The sequence below is a fragment of the Chionomys nivalis genome, chromosome 4 (assembly GCF_950005125.1).
Source record: "Chionomys nivalis chromosome 4, mChiNiv1.1, whole genome shotgun sequence".
NCBI lineage: Eukaryota > Metazoa > Chordata > Mammalia > Rodentia > Cricetidae > Chionomys > Chionomys nivalis.
Window position 1 is genome coordinate 115534849 of NC_080089.1, and position 19457 is coordinate 115554305.

The 19457-nt window shown below is 53.5% G+C and overlaps 1 protein-coding gene across 1 annotated transcript in view; it reads right to left on the reverse strand.

Annotated features, from left to right (window-relative positions):
• Positions 1-19457, reverse strand: part of Scn5a (sodium voltage-gated channel alpha subunit 5) — a 95163-nt gene that overhangs the window by 45677 nt on the left and 30029 nt on the right. Inside the window, exons 6-14 of the mRNA XM_057768556.1 lie at positions 15136-15227; positions 11420-11650; positions 9755-9818; positions 8146-8287; positions 7531-7728; positions 6689-6868; positions 5841-6212; positions 2247-2379; positions 986-1224 (exon numbers count right to left, since the gene is read on the reverse strand). Of these exons, the coding sequence (XP_057624539.1) occupies positions 986-1224; positions 2247-2379; positions 5841-6212; positions 6689-6868; positions 7531-7728; positions 8146-8287; positions 9755-9818; positions 11420-11650; positions 15136-15227 (1651 nt within the window). The remainder of the gene's footprint in view (positions 1-985; positions 1225-2246; positions 2380-5840; positions 6213-6688; positions 6869-7530; positions 7729-8145; positions 8288-9754; positions 9819-11419; positions 11651-15135; positions 15228-19457) is intronic.

The following is a 19457-nucleotide window of genomic DNA, read 5'->3' on the forward strand; positions in this document are numbered from 1 at the left end:
CTACCCCCCTACCGACCCAGACATCATCTATCTACCCCCCACTGACCCAGACATCATCTATCTACCCCCCACTGACCCAGACATCATCTACCTACCCCCCCTACCGACCCAGACATCATCTATCTACCCCCCACTGACCCAGACATCATCTATCTACCCCCCACTGACCCAGACATCATTTTTCACCTACCCACTAACTCAACCGTCATCTGTCTCCCCATCCACTGACCCAGATGTCATCTGTCTCCCCATCCACTGACACAGACATCATCTGTCCACCCAGCCATCTTTCTTCCTTTTCTATTTAAATACCCACCCGTCCACCTCCCACTCTCTAATCACCCACTTTCATCACCTACATATCCAATTTTCTTTCTCTGCCCCCATCCTATTTAATTATCCATGCCTGTCTCTCATTCCACCATCTCTAATCATCTGTCCATCGTTCTGTCCTCCTTTCCTCTCACCATATTTAATTATCCATCTGTCCTTCCTGTGTAGTCTCCTCTCTAACCTTCCTCCCATTCATCCACTCATCTCTTTATCCCTCACGACCTCTTCTTTCCAATAATCCATCCATCTCCCTATTCTTCCCTTCTTCTCCTACCCAGTCACTCATTCTTCCTTTTCCCCAATCGACAACACGTATGCTCATCTGCACAACTCTCTGCCATACAGCAATCCCATCCTTCACGCACTTCCCCTCCATTTATTCACCATCGAGCCTCGCATCTCCACGCATATCAGATGCCCCTACTCACTTCGATTTCGTAGCACGTGAGCACGCTGACAAATGCAAACCCTAGTCTCCCACTGCAAACCTACACACCTTTGCTTCCCTAAACCTGACTTTGAAACTTTCTTCTCCAAGACGTCTTCCATGACTCACACCTTCGGAAGCCCCCGTGATGCTCAGAATCCCCTCCCCGTGAAAGCCATGGTCTTCAGAGATGCCCCTTTGAGAGTCAACGGCGTGTGGTCTTACCAGGTTTCCGACCTGCAGCATCTCCTCAAACTCGACTGTCATGTTGTAGTGCTCCAGAGCCATGAAGAGTGTGTTGAGCACAATGCACATGGTGATAGTGAGGTCGGCAAACGGGTCCATGACCACGAACTTCACCTTCTGCTTGATGGACATCCAGAGAGGGCAGCACTCCCAGATTAGATAGCGCTGGGCAAAGCGGTTCCAGCATGGCGGACACTTACGGTGGGACTCCTCCAACTCTGAGGACAGTCAGGGAGTTAACGGGGTTTGTTGATCAAGTTGGCTGAATCTAGTGACATTCTAGAAAGGTCTTGGGACTGCACGGGGGAGATGGCGAGGTCTAAATGACAGTGGTATGATGAGGGAAGGCTAGGGCAACGGGTGGCCTGTGTCTCAGTTCTTTACTCTGGCAATGTGGGAGGATAGGAAACTAAGATGGATAAGGGGAAAATAAGGATATGACAGATTATGACAAATGTAGGTTCATGTAAGCTAATCACCTCTCATAGATATGAAAAGGCTCAGAGCAGGACAGGCTGCAAATGAGGGCAGGAAGCAGAATAGCCAAGTTCTGATAAGAGGATACATGGGACAGACTGGGATGGGGTACTGGGATAGGCTATAAAACATAAGCATATACACCTGGGACAGGGTGACACAAAACAGGGGACCCAGTCTGGCTTGGAAGGAGAGTGAAGTTGCCTAGCGTGGGACCAGCAGAGATGGGTGCAAGATGGCCGTACTAGTCTAAGTGGACAGCTGAGAACAGGTTAGAACAGGAAGGGCATGCAGGAGACAGGCTGGTTCTTGACAGACTAGGGTATGCTTGGGAGAGGGGTGGGTGAGATGGAGAAGGGCCTGGGTCAGTCCAGGACAGACGTGGGAACACCTAGAAAAGAAGGAGCAGAACCAGAGCAGAGCCCGAAGTCCAGGCACGAATGTTCATAGGGGGACAGACCTCTGTCTGGGAGAGGTATGGGGTCTAAGGGTGGGGCAGACACAAGACACGTCTGGGGAGGTCGGGGGTCCAAAGGTGGATACAGACAGAAGTCTGGGGGAGGTCGGGGGCCTGAGGGTTGGGGCAGATGGAAGAAGACATGTCTGGGGGAGGTCAAGGGTCCAAAGGTGGAGATAGACAGAAGGCTGGGGGAGGTTGGGGGTCTGAGTTTGGGGGCAGACGGAAGAAGACATGTCTGGAGGAGGCTAGAACGAAGGTAAGGTTGCTGGGAACATGGGGGTTTAGGACACCAAGGACACTGACCTTCCAGGGCGCTAGTGAGGACACTGACAGCACTGAGCGCCCGCTGCCGTGCTCCAGGCTCCTCAAAGCCATCTGCACACGGAGCCTGCGGGGTCAGCATCTGGGGACCACCTGGCTCCTCTGATGGCGTGGTCTGCGTGCAACCAGGAGACATGCATAAGCCTGGGAGGGGGCTCAGACTGGGCAGGACTCAAGAAGGCACAGCGGAAGTCTTGTTCTTGTGTTTTCTCAATTTTAAAACGGCATTTATTTGTTGACTTATATGTGTGGCACATATGAAGGTCAGTTCTCTCCTGTCAATGGGTCGCGGGGACTGAACTCAGGTTGCAAAGGCTGGCAACCATTACCTTTACCCATTCCGCCACCCCCACCCCTTTTCTGAGACAGGGTCTCACATAGCCCACACTGGCCTCGACATGTAGCTGAGGATATCCTTGAACTCCTGATCCTTCTGCCCTTACCTCCCAAGTGCTGCTGGGGGTTACAGGTGTGTATCATCATGTCTAGCTCATGCTGTGCCGGGGATCAAACCCAGGGCTCTGTGCATGCTAGGCACACACTCTAGCCACTGTTACCATGGGACTACATTGCAGGCCCAGGGATGGAGGTCTTGATGGGATCCTGAATGCTGGACTTGGAGAACCAGCCCTACTCCAGCTAACAACTCCCAGAGCCTCGTTCCTCTGTCTGCCATCATCTCGTTCTGTGTTCTCCGTGTACATATGCCATATGGGCCCTGCCAGTGCCAGAGGCTGCCACAGAGTACACACACACATGATCTTAATTAAAGTTCTCTAGAGTTAAAGGTAGAAGGAAGCTGGGAAAAAACCAAACCCTAACATACGCTTGGATGACATTCATAGAAACACAAAAACAGCATGGTGCTTAGCTGAGACTGGTGGCATACCATGTACCTCAGAGGAAGTGTGGCCGTACCTACTCAGAAATCCTTAGTTTTTAATGATTATTATTTTATGTGTATAAGTGTTTTGCCTGCATGTGTGTGCCTGTGCACTGTGTGTGTCTGGTGCCTATGAACACTAGAAGAGTGTTGGAGACCCTGGTCCTGGAGTTACACAGTTGTGAGCCTCCACACAGTTGCTGGAACTCATCCGGAAGAGCAGTCAGTGCTCATAACCACTGTGCCATCTCTCTCTTCAGCTGCTAGAGGTTTTCAAATGGTCCTAAGAATCCTCGTCTTGTGATCTACTTTCATAAATACTTTCACACGCACACCAAAACTGCAGAGAAATGATGTTCATTGCAGCACCACTCCTAACTCCAAAACTAAACAACTAGTCACTAGGAAGATTATTAAAACCAATCATGGCCACAGACCAACCCTGACCTCTGATACAGACAATGACAAGCTGACCTGGGTACACTCCCATGTGGACATCTCCAAGACGAAGGGTTAGACAGCTGTGAAAGCAAGACAAAGATCTGGAGGATAAATGCCCCGCTGTTAAAGCGCTGACACGTGTGGAAAGGGACACACAGGTCCCTGCTCACTCTATGAACTTTTGCATCACTGGGTTGCCTTCCAACAACTGCTTGCAAGGAGAAAGATGCTGGCAGCAGAGCTGCAGGCTGTCTGAGGGCAGCAGCTGGCAGACAGGCCTCTCTGGGCTCATCCAGAGCCACACTGACTGGAGAGGGCTCCTCCTGCCTCCCATGCCGCCTGAACCACTATGTACCCAACATCGGGCTCTGTTTGCAGACTAGAAAGGGGCTCACTGGGGACCAGCTATGAGTGGGGAAGGCACTCCCAGGGGCTTCTGCCTGCTAATCCCTTTGACTTTTCAAATGTCTCCATCTTGGTCGCTAATTCCTTTAACCTTACAAACGACTCCGTCTTGGCCTGCTAATCCCTTTAAAGTTACAAATGGGCCCTGCAGAAGTGAGAATGGGTGAAGTCAGAGTTCCCGGTAATGAAGTGTGTGAACTTGGATTCCTCCCGACATGTGCAGCACAATGAGATGATTTTCTCCGTAATGGGATTAGGAAATTCTATTAGTGCTCCTGGCTGCTGAGCTCTGCCTGCCTGAAGCTGGGGCTCCAGAGCCCAGGGCCTGCCCAGCTCAGAGCTCTTGGAAGCCAGATACTCCACTCTCCAGGTGATGGATCCTGAAGGTCACAGAAGACTCTGTAGCCCCCGCCCCCGGGTTTCGAAGTTCCTCCTCTTCACTTCCTATGTAAGACTTGGATGCTTGGCAACGTATCCCAGAAGCCCTTGCTCACTCACGTCAACAACACACAGGAACAGTGACTTGTTCACGAGGCGAGATCTGGCCTAAGCCCTGGATCTGTTTCAATTCTCTTGGTCCTACCACCTGCTGACGTACATGCAAAGTCTTATTTCCACTTTGCAGGAAATTGAGGCTACAGATGGTTAACCATATAGAGTCCCACAGCTAGTGGCCACGTGGGCCACCCACCCCCTCTTACACCTCCGCCATCCTGACCAAGATTCTTCAGACAGCCGCTGTCTTCTGTCCTAGACATGTGTGAGACACCCTTCACTTTGCTGAGTGGGCTCTTCAGACACCGTATGTGGAGCAACAGGGGTCAGCATGACCCCTGTGGCCAACTGGGCAGTCGCCAGTGTGCCACTGACAGGCCTCTCATGACTAGTACCTTGCTGACAATGGCTCTAAACATTTGCTTCCTCTGTTGGGAGTCATCACTGACCTCACGGTGCTACAAGCCAGACAGGCTCTTCCCCAGGCTGTTTGCACCTTTGCTGTCTGTGACACACTTTGGGATTGATAGCACGGCATGATGACATTTTAACTGTGTCACCCATGTCCTATATGCCTTTAATCCTGTCCACCATGAGTCATTTTCATATTCCCAATGGTCCCAAGATGGGTCCTTTTCACCCCTATACGGATGAGACACCTGAGGTGCGGAGGAGTGAAGACTTGTCAATAGCCATCCAGCTGGCAAGCTGCAATCTGGATCCAAACCCAGGTTAATGTCCGGGGCTTGGGCACTAACCACTCAGTGCACCTGTCCTCCCTGCTGTAGAAGGCAGCCTGGCTCCTCCTCTTGTAGCCACTATTTAAGTGTCCCCAGCAAGTGTGTTGGGAGTCCCTCTCTCCTTTCCCTGCTCCCCACTCCCAACACTTATGACCTTGGCTGGCCTGCGCTAGTCAGTGCCCATTTCTTACTCACCCAATAGCTGCCGTCTAGAATCCTCTGAGTGCCCCTTTGCCACCTAGCCCGGATTGCTTGTTCCAGACCCACAGATCCAGAAGGCACCTGAAACAGTGCATTGTCTCTGGGACACTGGTCTAGGTTTATTGTGGCATCCAGAAATTGATACTCCATCAAGTGTGAACTATCCGACTCCCTCCTCACTATATCACCCTATGGGTTTACATATACATTTTTCTTTCTTCCCTCTCTCCTTCTATCCCCCTCCCTCTGACTTGTCTGCCTGCCTGTTGGCATGGAACTATGCGGGGAGAGATGTTCTGGGAGTGGGGCACACAGTAGGTGTTTTATCAACATTTAGAGCGGAACCGTGCACTCATCACCAGTTTGGGAGACAAGTCTGAGCGGATGCCTGTAGGCCAGGGGTGGGCTCACCGTGTCTGGGGGCCGGTCCAGCACCATAGGGCGGAGAAGGTGGCTCCCTGGGGAGGTGGCCTCTGCATCACCTGCTCCCAACAAAGAAACTACCCCATTGCAGTCCACGGTGCTGTTTCTTTTCCCATTGAGGACATGACCAGGAGCTGAGGTTCCAGGGCTGGGCTGTCCCTGGGCACTGGGACGGCGCAGGGGCCAGGGCACCAGCAGTGATGTGCGGTGGCTCTCGCTCTCCCCCGCGGTGCTGTTTTCATCATCTGCAAATTCTGCCTCGGAGCCCTGGTCCCGTCTTCGAAAGGTGAAGACGCTCCCTCGGCTGGAGCGGGCCTTCATTGATGTCCGGCTAAGTCCATGGGCAAGGCTGAGCCGATTCTGAGGGCACAGGGAGGGCACCGTAACCCACGTGGCTCTGCCTACACTTCCGCCTAATTCTCAGGGTGTCAGCGCTGCTCAGATTCTCAGGGCGCTGATGTCTTTGCTGGCGGCAGCGTAGCAGGTGGACTAAGTGGGTGTGGGAGGGGTGGGGTGTCTTCTGCATGGCCAGGTCTCTACTGACTTCATGTCTGTATCTCTGGGCCTGAAGGTGGGGCTAGACTAGGTAGCAAGAGGTAGGACCAGCACCAGGGGCCCCTATCGCCCCAGACCTGGCCCCCATACTTGAGCACTAGCTCTGACAGGCAGACCCCCTCCCCCCCGGGCTCTCCTCCACTCTAAGACTGACTATGGGAAACTGGAAAGGTTGGGAGGGGTTCAATGGTGCTTTTCTTGGAGACCAAGCTTGGGGCTGTGACCATGCCAGGGGCCCACCGCGATGGGCTTTGCAAGGGCCAGAACCACATCGGGATTACCAATGTTCTGGGACCATCTTCCGAGTCCGATTTGGGGATCCGGTCATCCCCCCCATCCTCTGTCCCGGAAGACAGTCGTTTCCTCCGCTTGCTCCTTCTCTCATGGTTGGTGACTGGGGCCAACGGGGACATCTCCAAGGAGCTACGCGACACAGTATCCACACCCCTGACAGTAAGAGCCTGGGAAAAGACGGAAGGAAGGGTGTTTCGGTCATGGAGAAGCCTAGGGTAGCTGCAGGCTTAGGCAAGCCATGGATCTCTCAGTGTCTTGGTGGCCCCATCAGTAAGCAGACTCCCACACTTGACTCAGATATGGGATGCTGTGGAGGTCACCCCAGGGAGACCCACAATGCCTTGAGAAAGATCAAGAACCTGGAAGGGAGAACAAGTACCAGGGACTGGATTCAGATCCCCATGCTTGTGTGGCAAGCACTTGCACAACTGAGCCACTTCCCCAACCCCTTCATCTTGGTTTCCAGCTGCTTCCAACAGCTGCCACAGGGGAAGCTGAACGTGGGGAGCCAGGGCAGAACGGCCAGTGCTCAAGTCTCCAGCCTTGTACTTTATTCACGAATCACCAGAAAGAATCCTTGGACTAAACCACCCGTGGGCGTGGACCTTGTACCAGGCATGTGCGGTGCCCACAGAGGCCACATTCACTGAGAAGCCATCCACGCACCCAGCGCCCACTAACCCTCTACCTAGAAAATGTGGTGGACATAGGGAACAATTTTACCCAGCGTACACCACACTAACAGGCCTACCTTGCCCAGTAAGTACAAAATGCATCATCTGCTGGCCTTACCCAGCATGCACCACACCTCTGGGCACGGCTCACTCACCTCGTGTTCTTTCTTGAGCATCTCCATGGCCTCCTGGAAACGCTTCTCCTTCTCCTCCGTCTCAGCGATGGTGGCTTGGTTTTGCTCCTCATAGGCCATGGCCACCACAGCCAGGATCAAGTTCACCAGGTAGAAGGAGCCCAGAAAGATGACGAGCATGAAGAAAATCATGTAGATCTTCCCCGCGGACCTCAGGGTCTGGAGGAGCAAGGGGACACAAGTCACCCTCACGGAGGCTCCTTCTGGGTTATGGCATTTCTAAGTCACTGGTCTGGCTACACCAGGGGCTCCGTGTCCTACAGCCCGCAGGTGGAGAAAAGCATGTCCCACCTGTGGCAGGGCATGTGTGAGCCCACAGGAGAGAGCCCCGCTTAGAAGGAGGCAGGGAAGATGTATCTAAAGAGAATATTACATCATACAGGGTAGAGGAATATCTCATCCACAGAGTGGAACATCCTCTGTAAGGACTGGAACTTAGGCATCAGCCCTCTCTCCCTGTCCCCTCTGCAACGCTTACCAATGGAAAGCCACTGGGAATGTTCCTGGCTAGTCATTTGTGCAGCCTGACCTGGAGGCCATGCCTAGCTCCCTCCAGCAGCCCAGGCACCCATGCACCTGCTGGTAGAGGCGTTCCCAGCAGTCCTGTGTCATCAGGCGGAAGAGAGCCAGGAAGGCCCAGGCAAAGGAGTCGAAGCTGGTGTAGCCGTGGTCTGGGTTCTCGCCTGCCTTCAGGCATCGGTAGCCCTCAGGACACGTCCTGTAACCAGACATACACACTCTGTCCCATGCTGTGAGGGGCCCTGGCTTGTTTTCCTGAGCAGCCCAGCCTGTGACTAACTGCTCTGAGGCTGGGTCACCAATAGTGTCAGGCTTCTGGAGCCTGTCCCCAGGAACTTGCTCTTGCCATGTTCACGGTGGGCCAGGTCACCATCTTCCTCTCTCCTAGACCCACTGGAAACCTCTAAGGCCCACATTCGGTTCCCTTTGCCTGCACGGCACATTCTTCCTGGTGGCTGCTGTTGTTTCCTGGTGGTGTCTCCTCCCAGGGAGGAAGCGCAAGTTCCTTCCTTGGCCTGTCACTCCATGGGGATCTGAACACAGTGGGAGCCCCAGAGGCAGAGATGGACCAACAAGGTTTGGCTAAGTGTAGGCAGAGGTAGGGTCACTGGGTGAAGCGCTGGACAGGGTTACATCTGGGAAAGTGCCTGTTTAACACAACACACACACACACACACACACACACACACACACACGTACAGAACTACCGTGGGAGAAATTTGTCAAATGTCAGGATTGATGGAGGAGGGTCATATGTCTATTGGTTAATAAAGAAACTACCTTGGCCTTTAATAGGACAGAAAATTAGGTAGGCGGAGTAAACAGAACAGAATGCTGGGAGAAAGAAGCCGAGTCAGTCAGTCGCCATAGCGCTCCTCTCCGAGATGGATGCAGGTTAAGAATATTCCTGGTAAGACACCACCTCATGGTGCTACACTCATTAGAAATGGGTTAATCAAGATGTGAGAGTTAGCCAGTAAGAGGCTAGGGCTAATGGACCAAGCAGTGTTTAAAAGAATACAATTTGTGTGTTGTTATTTTGGGTATAAAGCTAGCCGTGTGGTGGTCGGGCGCCCGGAATGCATCCTGCCTTTCCATCTACACAGGATACTCCTAAGGGCACCTGAGCTTCATACCAAGACATCCCAGACATCTCTCCCATGGTGGATGGAGACAGCACACAAAAGCCCAGGGCCTCACACCAGAAGCAATTCCTCCCACGATGAGACTGTGAACCCTCACCCTGACCCAGACTGCCATGCACACCTTGGAAACTGTACCTGGAGACAGGAAATGTCAAGGCACCATAGTCAGGTTGCAGGCTCGCGTTCTGTTTGGCCTTGAACAAAGTCTAGCCACTAGACTGAGCCCAAACTCACCCCGAAGGGTGGAACAGCTGAGATGGAGGCCAGGTCTAGTTAGGATACTGCACGGTACCGTGGGTGGCCTCCTTATCCCAGCCCATCTTTAGGGCTCTCCTGCTCCTCCCTGTAGATCTGTCCCTGGTCTTTCTTTACCAGCTATCTCCTGTGGCAGGGGAGGGGTATGGAAGTTTCCAGGGTTCTGGCCAGGAATGAAGACCAGGGAAGGTGTCACTGTCTGGGGAGTTACCAGATGAAGCAGCTGGAAGAGAGCCAAAAGCCTCCCGAGGAGGCGTCCTACCTACCCGGCGTCGGAGCTGTTCCCACACAGTAACACGTCAGAGGTGCCATTCTTGAGCAAGTAATTGTCTGCAAGGAAGAACCTGGATGTGAGCGGTACGGGTAACCCCGCCTACGGGTGCCTGCCTTACACTGGGTTTTGGGAAAGTCATCGTTGCCGGTCACTTTCCTTCCTTCCCTTGCCACGGACCTAACCCCTGTGCCTGGTCAGGACTCAGTGGCCCTGGCTGCTTCTCTGGACTCATCCTATATTCTTCCTTTGCCACTCCCCTGCCAGGGTCTCACACACCCCTGAAAACACAGGAAGCCCCGGGCAGAGCTCAGCTGTCCCTATAGACAGCTTCCGCACCCTGCTGGAGGGCAGCACTCAGGGGGGTGGCCAGGGCCAAGAGAGGCCCTGAGCCAGGAGGCAAGGGTCTGGGAAGAGCTCCAACTTGGCTGCTGTGTCACTGTGTGGCCCACTGCCACGCCACAAACTGAAGGAAGAGATGCCTGCCTATCACCATGGCAACAGATGGGGCTGAGATCAGAGCAGGTGTGACATAGGACACCTGCCCTGGACATCTCCCCATCGGTCACCATGAACCACCTCTGTCTTGGGAAGCCTTTATCTAAGTGTGGGCCTGACCAGTAACATTAGAGTCCAGGAATGGGTTGGGCCATAGCCAGCTACACTTGACTCAGAAGCAGGCCAGTGCCTGTAGTCTGTGTTTTCTGGAGCCTTCCAGGTGACTCTGGTATAGGTTGAAGTTTGGAACCATTCATTTCTGTGAGGTCACACCTGGGCCATACCCACTTCAGTGACTGAGCTTTTGGCCTGCTCGTTTTAGGGGCGCTAGTGTTTGTATGTAAGAAGCCCTCACTTTACAAGAACCCTCTGCATCCTGCGGCCTGGCATCTACCTTTGATTTAGATGAACGGGGCTTAGGGAAGAAGGTGGCAGCCAAGAGCCTGGAGAGGCTGAAAGGAAGGGTGCACACAGCCACACAGGTCAGTTCACAGCCTTCTCGAAGGGCTCCAGGGTGTGTGGACACTGGGGTAACAGCCTGGGCACTCGGCAAGGGCACTGAGCCGAAAGAGCTTAACCAAGCATGGTCCACTCAGGCCTCACAGGGGTCCAGGGAAGCTGGTCTCCTCACCATTGCCAAACCTGGACTCAGCCTGTGCTCAAACCATGTGGCTGTGTGTGTGTGTGTGTGTATGCATGCACGCTCTCGACTGTCAGGTGTCTTCCTTAACTGTTTCCCATTTTTCTAATTTTTTGAGACACGGCCTTTCCGTGAACCTGGAGCTTGCTGGTTTGGAGAGTCTAGCTGGCCGGCGAGTCTCAGGGACTCTCCTGTCCCCACCTCTCCAGTGCTGGGACTGCAGATGCATATTATCACGGGTGGCTTTTTAAGTCAGGTGTGGGAGTCGAACTTGGGTCTTTGCGCTTGTGGCAAGCACTTCGCTGACTGAACCATCTCCCTACCCCTAACCCCATCTCTCCAGCTGGCCTGAGAGCCTAGGAAGGTAGACCCCTGGCTTGCTTCTGACCTCCAGTTGGCTCGAGCCCCAGCAGTGGCTGGGTGGTCCTGGAGACCAGCCTACCCACTGGTGAAGCCTGGATGGAAGATGTCTAGTTTTGATGGTCTCCCAGCACCCTCTCCGAAGGCACAGCAAATCCATACCTGGGTCATTGAGGTAGAGGTCCAGAGAGTCCCAGACCTGGTCGTTGGACACCACAGAGCCATTGGTGCCATTGAGCTCAGTGAAGTTACGCACACACTTGTGCCTCAGGTTGCCCATGAAAAGCTGCAGGCCAATGAGGGCGAAGACACTGAGGCAGAAGACAGTGAGGACCATCACGTCAGCCAGCTTCTTCACAGACTGGATCAGGGCTCCCACGATTGTCTTCAGGCCTGGGAAAGTGAGGCAGGGTCACCCACAGACACTCTGCTTTATGGTCCTCTGGGTAGACACTGGGCCCATAGAAGGGCACTGAGCCTCCCGAGTCCTACACTGAACAGGGTTGGGGACAGGAAGGGCGACCACAGTCAGGGACATAGTGAAGATGGCTTTCTGGGCCTTGAAGACCAGTGATCACCTTTTACAGCTGAGTCCCTTCCTGGCTGCCCAGGGCAAGGCAAAGCCCAGCTTTGTATTTTTGGAGGGGCTTGAAACTCTTTATTCTCCACAAGACCAGTATAGGAAATGGTGTGTCCTAAGGACCCCACTATGGCTGGCCTCAAAGCATCTTTTAACATAGCCCACAGAAAAGGAGGCCAAGGCCCAGACCCGTTTTGAGGCAATGCAGGGGCCTCAGTCTGATGTGGAAATGGTAGACACAGCTGCTCCTGGCAGGGGGTCTTCCTGCTCTACTGCTGGGGCCAGCTGTCTTGGAGGATTTCACGCAGGGTATTGCCATGATTGGAAGGAAACTAGGGAAGCCAGGGTCTGGCTTGGGCTGGGGCTGATTGGTGGATCGGGCGAATACAGGGCTCTGGGGGAAGGTCTGGCAGGGTGGGGTGGTAGGGTGATGCTGTGGGTTTGGAACCATCTTTGGGGAAGGTTGCAGGCAGGGGCTCAATTGAGCTATACCCCTCTTCTTCATTTGCCCTGACCCCTGGGGTCCTCCCCATCACTCCCATTTCCCCAAAGCAGAGTGATTGTGATCTGTTAGTCGCATGGTCCAGCTCCCTGCAGAAGCCAGTGCCATACAGCGGAGTGATAAAAAAGCAGTGTGTACACACCCCTCTGACCCTCGGCTACTGTCCTAGGGCAAGTGCGCAGAATGTCAGGAGCAAGGGGCTCCCCTGCCAACGGCAGGGCCCCGCCCCCATCCCCACCTCCCAAAGCGGCCAGATCTTAGGTTAAGCTCCATCCATCCATAGTCCAGCATGTTACAATGTTAGGAGCACCTGTGACTACTGCGTCCATGGCCCAGAGATGGAGAAGCAGCGATGGGCAGACAAGAGAGGGGAGGGGGCAGCTTCCCCACAACAACGCCATCACTTCTGCCTGCCCAGGGCTCTGGCACTTGGCACTCTATGGAAATCATCCTGGCACATGTTGGCAACTGCCCAGTGGGTGAGAGAGGGGGAAGGAGTCACGGGTCCTTCTACTGGGAGACACATGTGGGTTTGGTCCTCTAGCTTGGAGACTGCTTCATTTCAGGGGTGCATGCCAGGGACGGTGGTTGTAGCTTGGATGCCCACTTTGGACTGTACCTCAACAGTCAGGCTAAAGGATCTTGGGGCCAAAATAATCTATGCAAGGCCAGGGAAGCAATCCTGCTCTGGCCTGCGGAGACAGCAGCAAAGGTCCCCCATTCCTTAAAGCCTTCCCTCATGGCAATGACACAGTTCACTTAAGTCAAGAACGGATTCAAGCACACTGCAGGAGTTTGGAGTCTGCCCACTCTGACTTCACTCCCCGGGACTCCTGTAGGCAGCATTCCAACAGGCTATGAATGAACACCACTTTCCCCAGACCCTTTGGGGGTTGCTTTATTTGGCCTTGCCTAGGGGCTGGCAGCTTCAAATGGCTTGTTCATATTTATCTTCACCTTGTGCCTTTCTATAGTACTAGGGAATCCAACTCCTGGTCTTTTGATACACTAAGCAAGCCTTCTGCACATATCTGTATCCCCAGTTCTTTTACTTATTTTAAATTTGATTCAAGGTCTTGGTCTGGCTTTGACCTCATTCTGTAGCTAAGGAAGGCCTTGTCTTCCATCTCAGTCTCCCAGGAGGCTGAAACTGCAGACCTAGACCCAGCTGGTGACACTTACTTTCATGGGAGCGCTTGAGGGACTTCCCAGTCATGGCAGGGATCTGGGACACTAGTGCAGACACCGGGAAGGTATGGTTTTCCCTGTGCACACACTAAGTGGGTTCAGAGGCCAGGAGAGACATTCGAAGACTTAGTCTAAACACAAGAGGATCAGGAGCTATGCTTGTAAGATTACTAACCCACAACTCTGCTTTTCTGAGTTCAGAGCTGGGCTCCTAGGCCTCGAGGGTAGCAACAGGCCTGGGAGTCACCAACATTGTTCTCTAGGAGCGGAGGCAATCATTGGTCCAGAGAGTTTTTCAACTCTGCGCACCTACGGACGTAGAGGCAGTCCGACGTCCTCCTCTATTGCTCCACACCTTATTTTTTCAGGGAACCTGAAGTTCGCCATTTCTGTTAGACTGGCTGACTAGTGACTCCCCAAGATCCAGCCACCTCGCCTCCCCAGACTGAGATGGCAGGCACATGCCATCATGACCAGGTCTTCAAGGTTGTGCAATAAGCACTTTGCCCACTGAACCATTTCCCCAGCTACCTTTTTAAAAAGTCCTTGCCCAGTCCTGAGGACAGTGTATTCACAGGGGCTCCGAGGTTCTGGTCACTGTTCCTCCAGAACAAGCCCATAAAAACTGCTTGAGCTTGCTGGGAAGTGGTGGCACACACCTTTAATCCCAGAACTTGGGGGGCAAAGACAGGAGGATCTTTGTGAGTTCAAGGCTAGCCTGGTCTACAGAGCGAGTTTCAGAACAGGCTCCAAAGCTACAGAGAAACCCTGTATAGAAAAAAAAAAAGCAAAACAACCCCCCCCCCAAAAAAAAACAGTCAAAGAACCAAAAACCTCAACAAAACTAAAAGCTGCTTGAACTCATGCTAACCTGGGAAGAGTGAAGTAAAAGGAGGTAAGAGGCTCCAGGGGTCAGGGTGTGCAGGGTGTCCCCTTTTTAGCACCAGCCCTGCACACAAATGGGCTTCCGGGTACTTTCCTGCATAGGTAAGTGGAATGGGCTTAGATATCCTGGGGGGAGTTGCCAACATCTGTCAAGGAGGATTTCTTGCCGAGGCTACCATGCACGGTTCACTACACCTCTACTGCGCCATGCAGCGAGGGTTGGTAGACGCCAAGGCCCGATGATGCCTGTCTACAGAGTACACTTTGTGTCAAGATCAGGGCTGAGGCTTCCACGTGTCACCGCAGGGGACACAACGCTGAGATCTGGCACTTAGTCACTAAAGACCGCTAGGGGTCTGCCGAGTTCCCTCCAACATGATCCTTTTTAGCTTCCCATAATGCACATCCCAGCTTTCCATGAGGAAAGCAACTGGGCTCAGTTTGGAGAAACAATTGAGTATTTTGAGAAGAACGGGGGATCAGTCCCATCTTGTCCTAGGTTGTTCTGCGCTCCTGGTGTCTGAGAGTGGGCTTAGCTGGGATGGACACCCAGAGCCCATTCTGAGGTTCCAGGGCAATTCTTCTACCACCTGGACCTCTGGGAAAGGTATTCTGGCGACAGGCACATCTGAAGGGCCTTCCTGGGGGCAGCCATGGCTCCCGGGTTCCTGGAAAGGCCCAGACGTGTCCCTCCAGCCTTGGCGTTTGACCTGTTGCTTTCACCTGAAATGACTGATATAGTTTTCAGGGCCCGGAGGACTCGGAAGGTGCGTAAGGCAGAGACATTGCCCAGGTCCACAAATTCAGTTGTGTATCTGTAACAAGGGAGATTCACACACGACACAGTGACAGCAACACCGACAGGAGACACGGTCAGAGGAGGAGGGGGTGGGAAACAAAGAGAGAGTCACTTGTGGCTGAGGTTGGTAGGCAGCCCTGCTCTTACCTGGAATGACCGAAATAGTTTTCAGAGCTCTCAGGACTCTGAAAGTTCGCAGAGCCGACAAATTGCCTAGCTTTATATTTTCTGATACATACCTGTGGGACCAAACCAGTTATCGCAAGTTACAAAGCGGAGAGCAGTGTGCCCACCCTCCCCTCCCCCTTCTCCTGCAGCGTGCCCACCCCTCCCCCTCTTCTGGTCCCACTGTGTGTGTGTGGGGGGGGTGTGAGGTGGCAGGCTTGGGTCCTCCCCTGGCTTTTCCTCTGGTCACGTTATCTCAGCCCAGGTGTCTGAAGGATGCTCACAGCAAGCTCCCAGATGGCTTTCTCCATGATGGTGCTAGCAGGCAGCTACTCTGGGGACTGAACATGAAATTCCACGGCCAGGTCTGAGGCTGGGGATGCACGGGTGTGCACAGGCAAGGCCCCGGGAGGCGATGCTGGAAGTTCGTGGGCTCGCTAGGGTCACCAGTGTTTCTCTGCCTTTCAACATCTGCCGTCACCCTGTGCTTAACCGACCCTGACGCCCCCAGTGAGGCCACTTGCTTTTCCTAACCACAGACCTCTCTATGTAGGGAATAAGTAGGGACTGTAGAAACCGTTCCTGAGATAGAGATGTTAGAAGGAAGGGAGGCTGTCTCCGTAGGCTCTGTCCTGAATGGGTCTGAAGGATGTATGGTAGAGCTCAGAGGCTTTGAGACTCCCATCCTGAACCGGGACAGTGGTTCATCTCTGATCTCTAGAGGCATAGGAGGCACCTGTCTGCATAAGGCAGGGATCTGCCCAAGCAGGACGTGAGGCCATGCATGCACTGGGCAGGTCACATGACCACAAAGAGGTTGGAGAGGTGAATGCATGGTACGTGACCAAGGCCATAGGGACGGTGGCAAGTGACCTGTGATATTTAACCAGAGGCCTCGCATCCAGGGCATCTGACATTTAACTGAAGGTGTCTGATGTTTAACAAAGGATGTCAAACTCGGGGTGTCTGATGTTTAACCAAGTGTGTCTAGCCCAGGTGTCTGGGTGGTGTCGGGCCAGGTCGCCAGCTCTGCAGGGCTTGGTGAGTGTCTAGTTTCACCCCACCCAACAGTCCAGACCTGCAGAAGTCACACTTCTGAGCTCCTCCCGGGCTGTTGGTGTCTACAGGTAAGGCGATGAAGAGACTCCAGCTTGGCCCAGCTCTGTTCATTCTTGGGATCCACCATGCGGACATGTCTGCTTCCTTTCCTGGGGCATGACTGCCATTCCACTCTCCAGTCTGGTTTCAGTTTACAAAATTCCAACGATCCCATCATCCACTGGGGAGTGGAGGTCACCTCCCTCGATCTGCTCCACACGCACAGCGGTTAATTTGATACAGACTCTTCCTCTTGCAGCTTTAGAATTTCTCCCTTCTCCCGGATAGTTCAGATTCCCCAGACCTCTGTCCCCATTTCCCTTCTCCAGTCTCTGTCCAGACTGCCGCGGGGCTTTGACACTGAGCCTGAAATACTGCTGACGTTGTCCTTCTGTAGAAGATGTGGCTCAGATGATCAAGAAATCGGTCCCCATCACTGGTGTCCTGTGATGCCAGCTCCTCTCCCTCCCCTGGGTGCCTTCGAGGCTATGTCTCCTGGTTACAGGGAGTAAGCAGAGCAAGTGTACAAGGCAGAGAGGGGGCCGACCACCTTGCTTTCATTCTCCTACCTCTGAAAGGCCTGGTTTGTCTGCTGATGTCTCAGGGAAGGCCCTGCCTACCCTGCCTTCAAGAGTCCAAGAAGACAGTGAGTGTTGAGTACGAATGAGCCAGGACCCCTGGGTGATAAAGACAGGCTGGTGACAGCATAGGGGTGCACAGCTGTGCCCCTGGTAGGCTTACCACCACAACATGGCTGGAAATGAAGCTGCTGGTGCACCAGCCTGGGGTCAGAGGAAGTCTTGAAGGAGGAACCAGAGCTGGGGTGGCGGATGAGAATTCTGTACTGTCACATAGGAGGCTTTCTGGGTGCTGAGAACCTCCGAGGAATGGCACATGCTGGTCTGCCTCCTGCCCCACCCTTATCCCAAGACAGCGGAGCCCACGCTGTTAGCTCCTGTGGCGACTGGCCCCCTCCTCTGTACCCTCCCTCCTTTCCCTCCAGGTTTGGTTTCCATAACAACCCCAGAAGGTGGGAGGCTGTTAACTGGCAGGTAATGCCCAGCTTGGGAGGGGGCAGAAAAATCTCTGGATGTTGGGCTGTGATCTGAGTCTGGCAAGGTTCCCAGCACCCCCTGCACCAGCTTCTAAACTGGATGGGGTGTCAGAGGGAAACCTGGTAAGGAGAGTTAGCAGCGGAGGGGGTCTCCCATCCATCCTTGGCAAGGAGCTAGGACACCGACCTTCAGTCCCTGAATAGCTGCTGACTGTATCATTATGAGCAGGTGTGTTCTCTCTGAGCCTCAGTTTCCCTGAAGGAAAGGGGAAGTTTGGATTTTGTTTCACGTCATTCAACTTTTGCACCAACCAGGGACTCCTTTCATGGTCCCAAGGGCTCGTTTTGTTATAGCGGTATATATCTCGGAGGTGGGAACTCGTTGGTTTTCATGAGGCAGAGTGGACATCAATTGAAGCTGTGAGGCAGGTTTGGCTAGTAACAGGAAGCTGGCATTCCAGCAGTCTGTGCAGTCTTGGCAGAAGTGGATAGGCTATTTCTCGAGATGCTCAGAAACGTTCCTATTCAAAAATTGTGTCTGGTTCCTCTGTGATACCTGTTCTTGGCACAGGCTCTGCTCTAGCGAGGGTCCAGCTCCCCCGCTGTGACTGTTCTTGGCACAGGTGTGGCTGTGGTGAAGGTTTGGCTCTTATCCGCTCTTGGCACAGGTGTGGCCGGGTTCATTGGGACGCACATCACATTTTCTTCATGGCTCTGAGAAGGAGTGCTTGGCCATGGAATCCCATGGGGGAGACAAGACCCTGTAGGACTTGCCAGGGACATGAAACCACACAGAGCATCCTCTAGACACCAGGACTGAGCTTGGGGCGAGTTGGTCCTGGGTGCCGGCTTTCCCTTGACGGCAGCGTCTTGGTGGTGATTCTGCAGGCTCAAGGATGGGGAAGAAGGGGGGGCCCAGGCCAACGCTGATCACTTTCCTGCCTGACATTCTTTATGCCCTGTAGATTGCTGCTCGCCCCACACCTACAGAGACCCCCAGGCCCAGCCTGCCACCACACTCCGAACACCAGGCCAGTGAAACCTCTGGTCTGACAAGCGCTCTCTCTCTCCCCAGCCTCCCCACTCATTCTCACTGATGATCCGGCTTCTTATTTCAGAGAAGAGGCAATCAGATGAGAAATTCCTTCCTCTCTCTTCATCAGCTCTACCAATCTACCTCCAGCCAGAGCTCTGCCTTCCCGAGCTGAAGGTCAATGCTCCACCTCAGCACCTTGATTCCCGCTTGCTCAGGAAGCTGAGATCCTCAGTGCCACCCCTCCCGCCTTCATCAGAGGCCCCTCTCTTTAGGATCGTTTCCATTAGTCTCTCTTCTCTGGAAGGCCTTCCTTGACCCTCGTGCCCCTCTTGCCACCATGTCATTTTCTGTCTTGTTTCACCAACACTCCATGAATTAGATACATGTATTTCACACGTCCTTACCCACCCCAGATGCTCTCTCCCCAGATGCAGAGCCTCCCACCCCACTCCTTGTCAGGGGCACCAATGGCCACTCACAGCCAACAGCCCATCTGCTGTTCTGTCTGGCCATCTGTCGTAACCATCACCAGCCTCCTCCTGGTATGTTCTACGTGGAACTTTCTTCCCTTTCTTCCTTGCTGGCCTTTGGGTACCACTCGCCTGGGTGTCCTCCCTACAGCTGGCCAGTTCCCTCCAGTCTTTGTGCAATATTCCTACTTTTATGCATGTGTGTGTTTTGCTCATATGTATGCCTGATGCGCCCACACAGACCAGAAAAGGGCATCAAATCTCCTGGAACTGGAGTGATAGACAGCTGTGAGTCTCTGTGAGTGCTAGGAATTGAACCCAGGCCTTCTGAAAGAACAGTCAGTGTTCTTAATCACTAAGCCATCTCACCGATTACTCCGTCCCATCCCCCACCCCTCGCTTTTTAAAAAAATGTTTACTTAT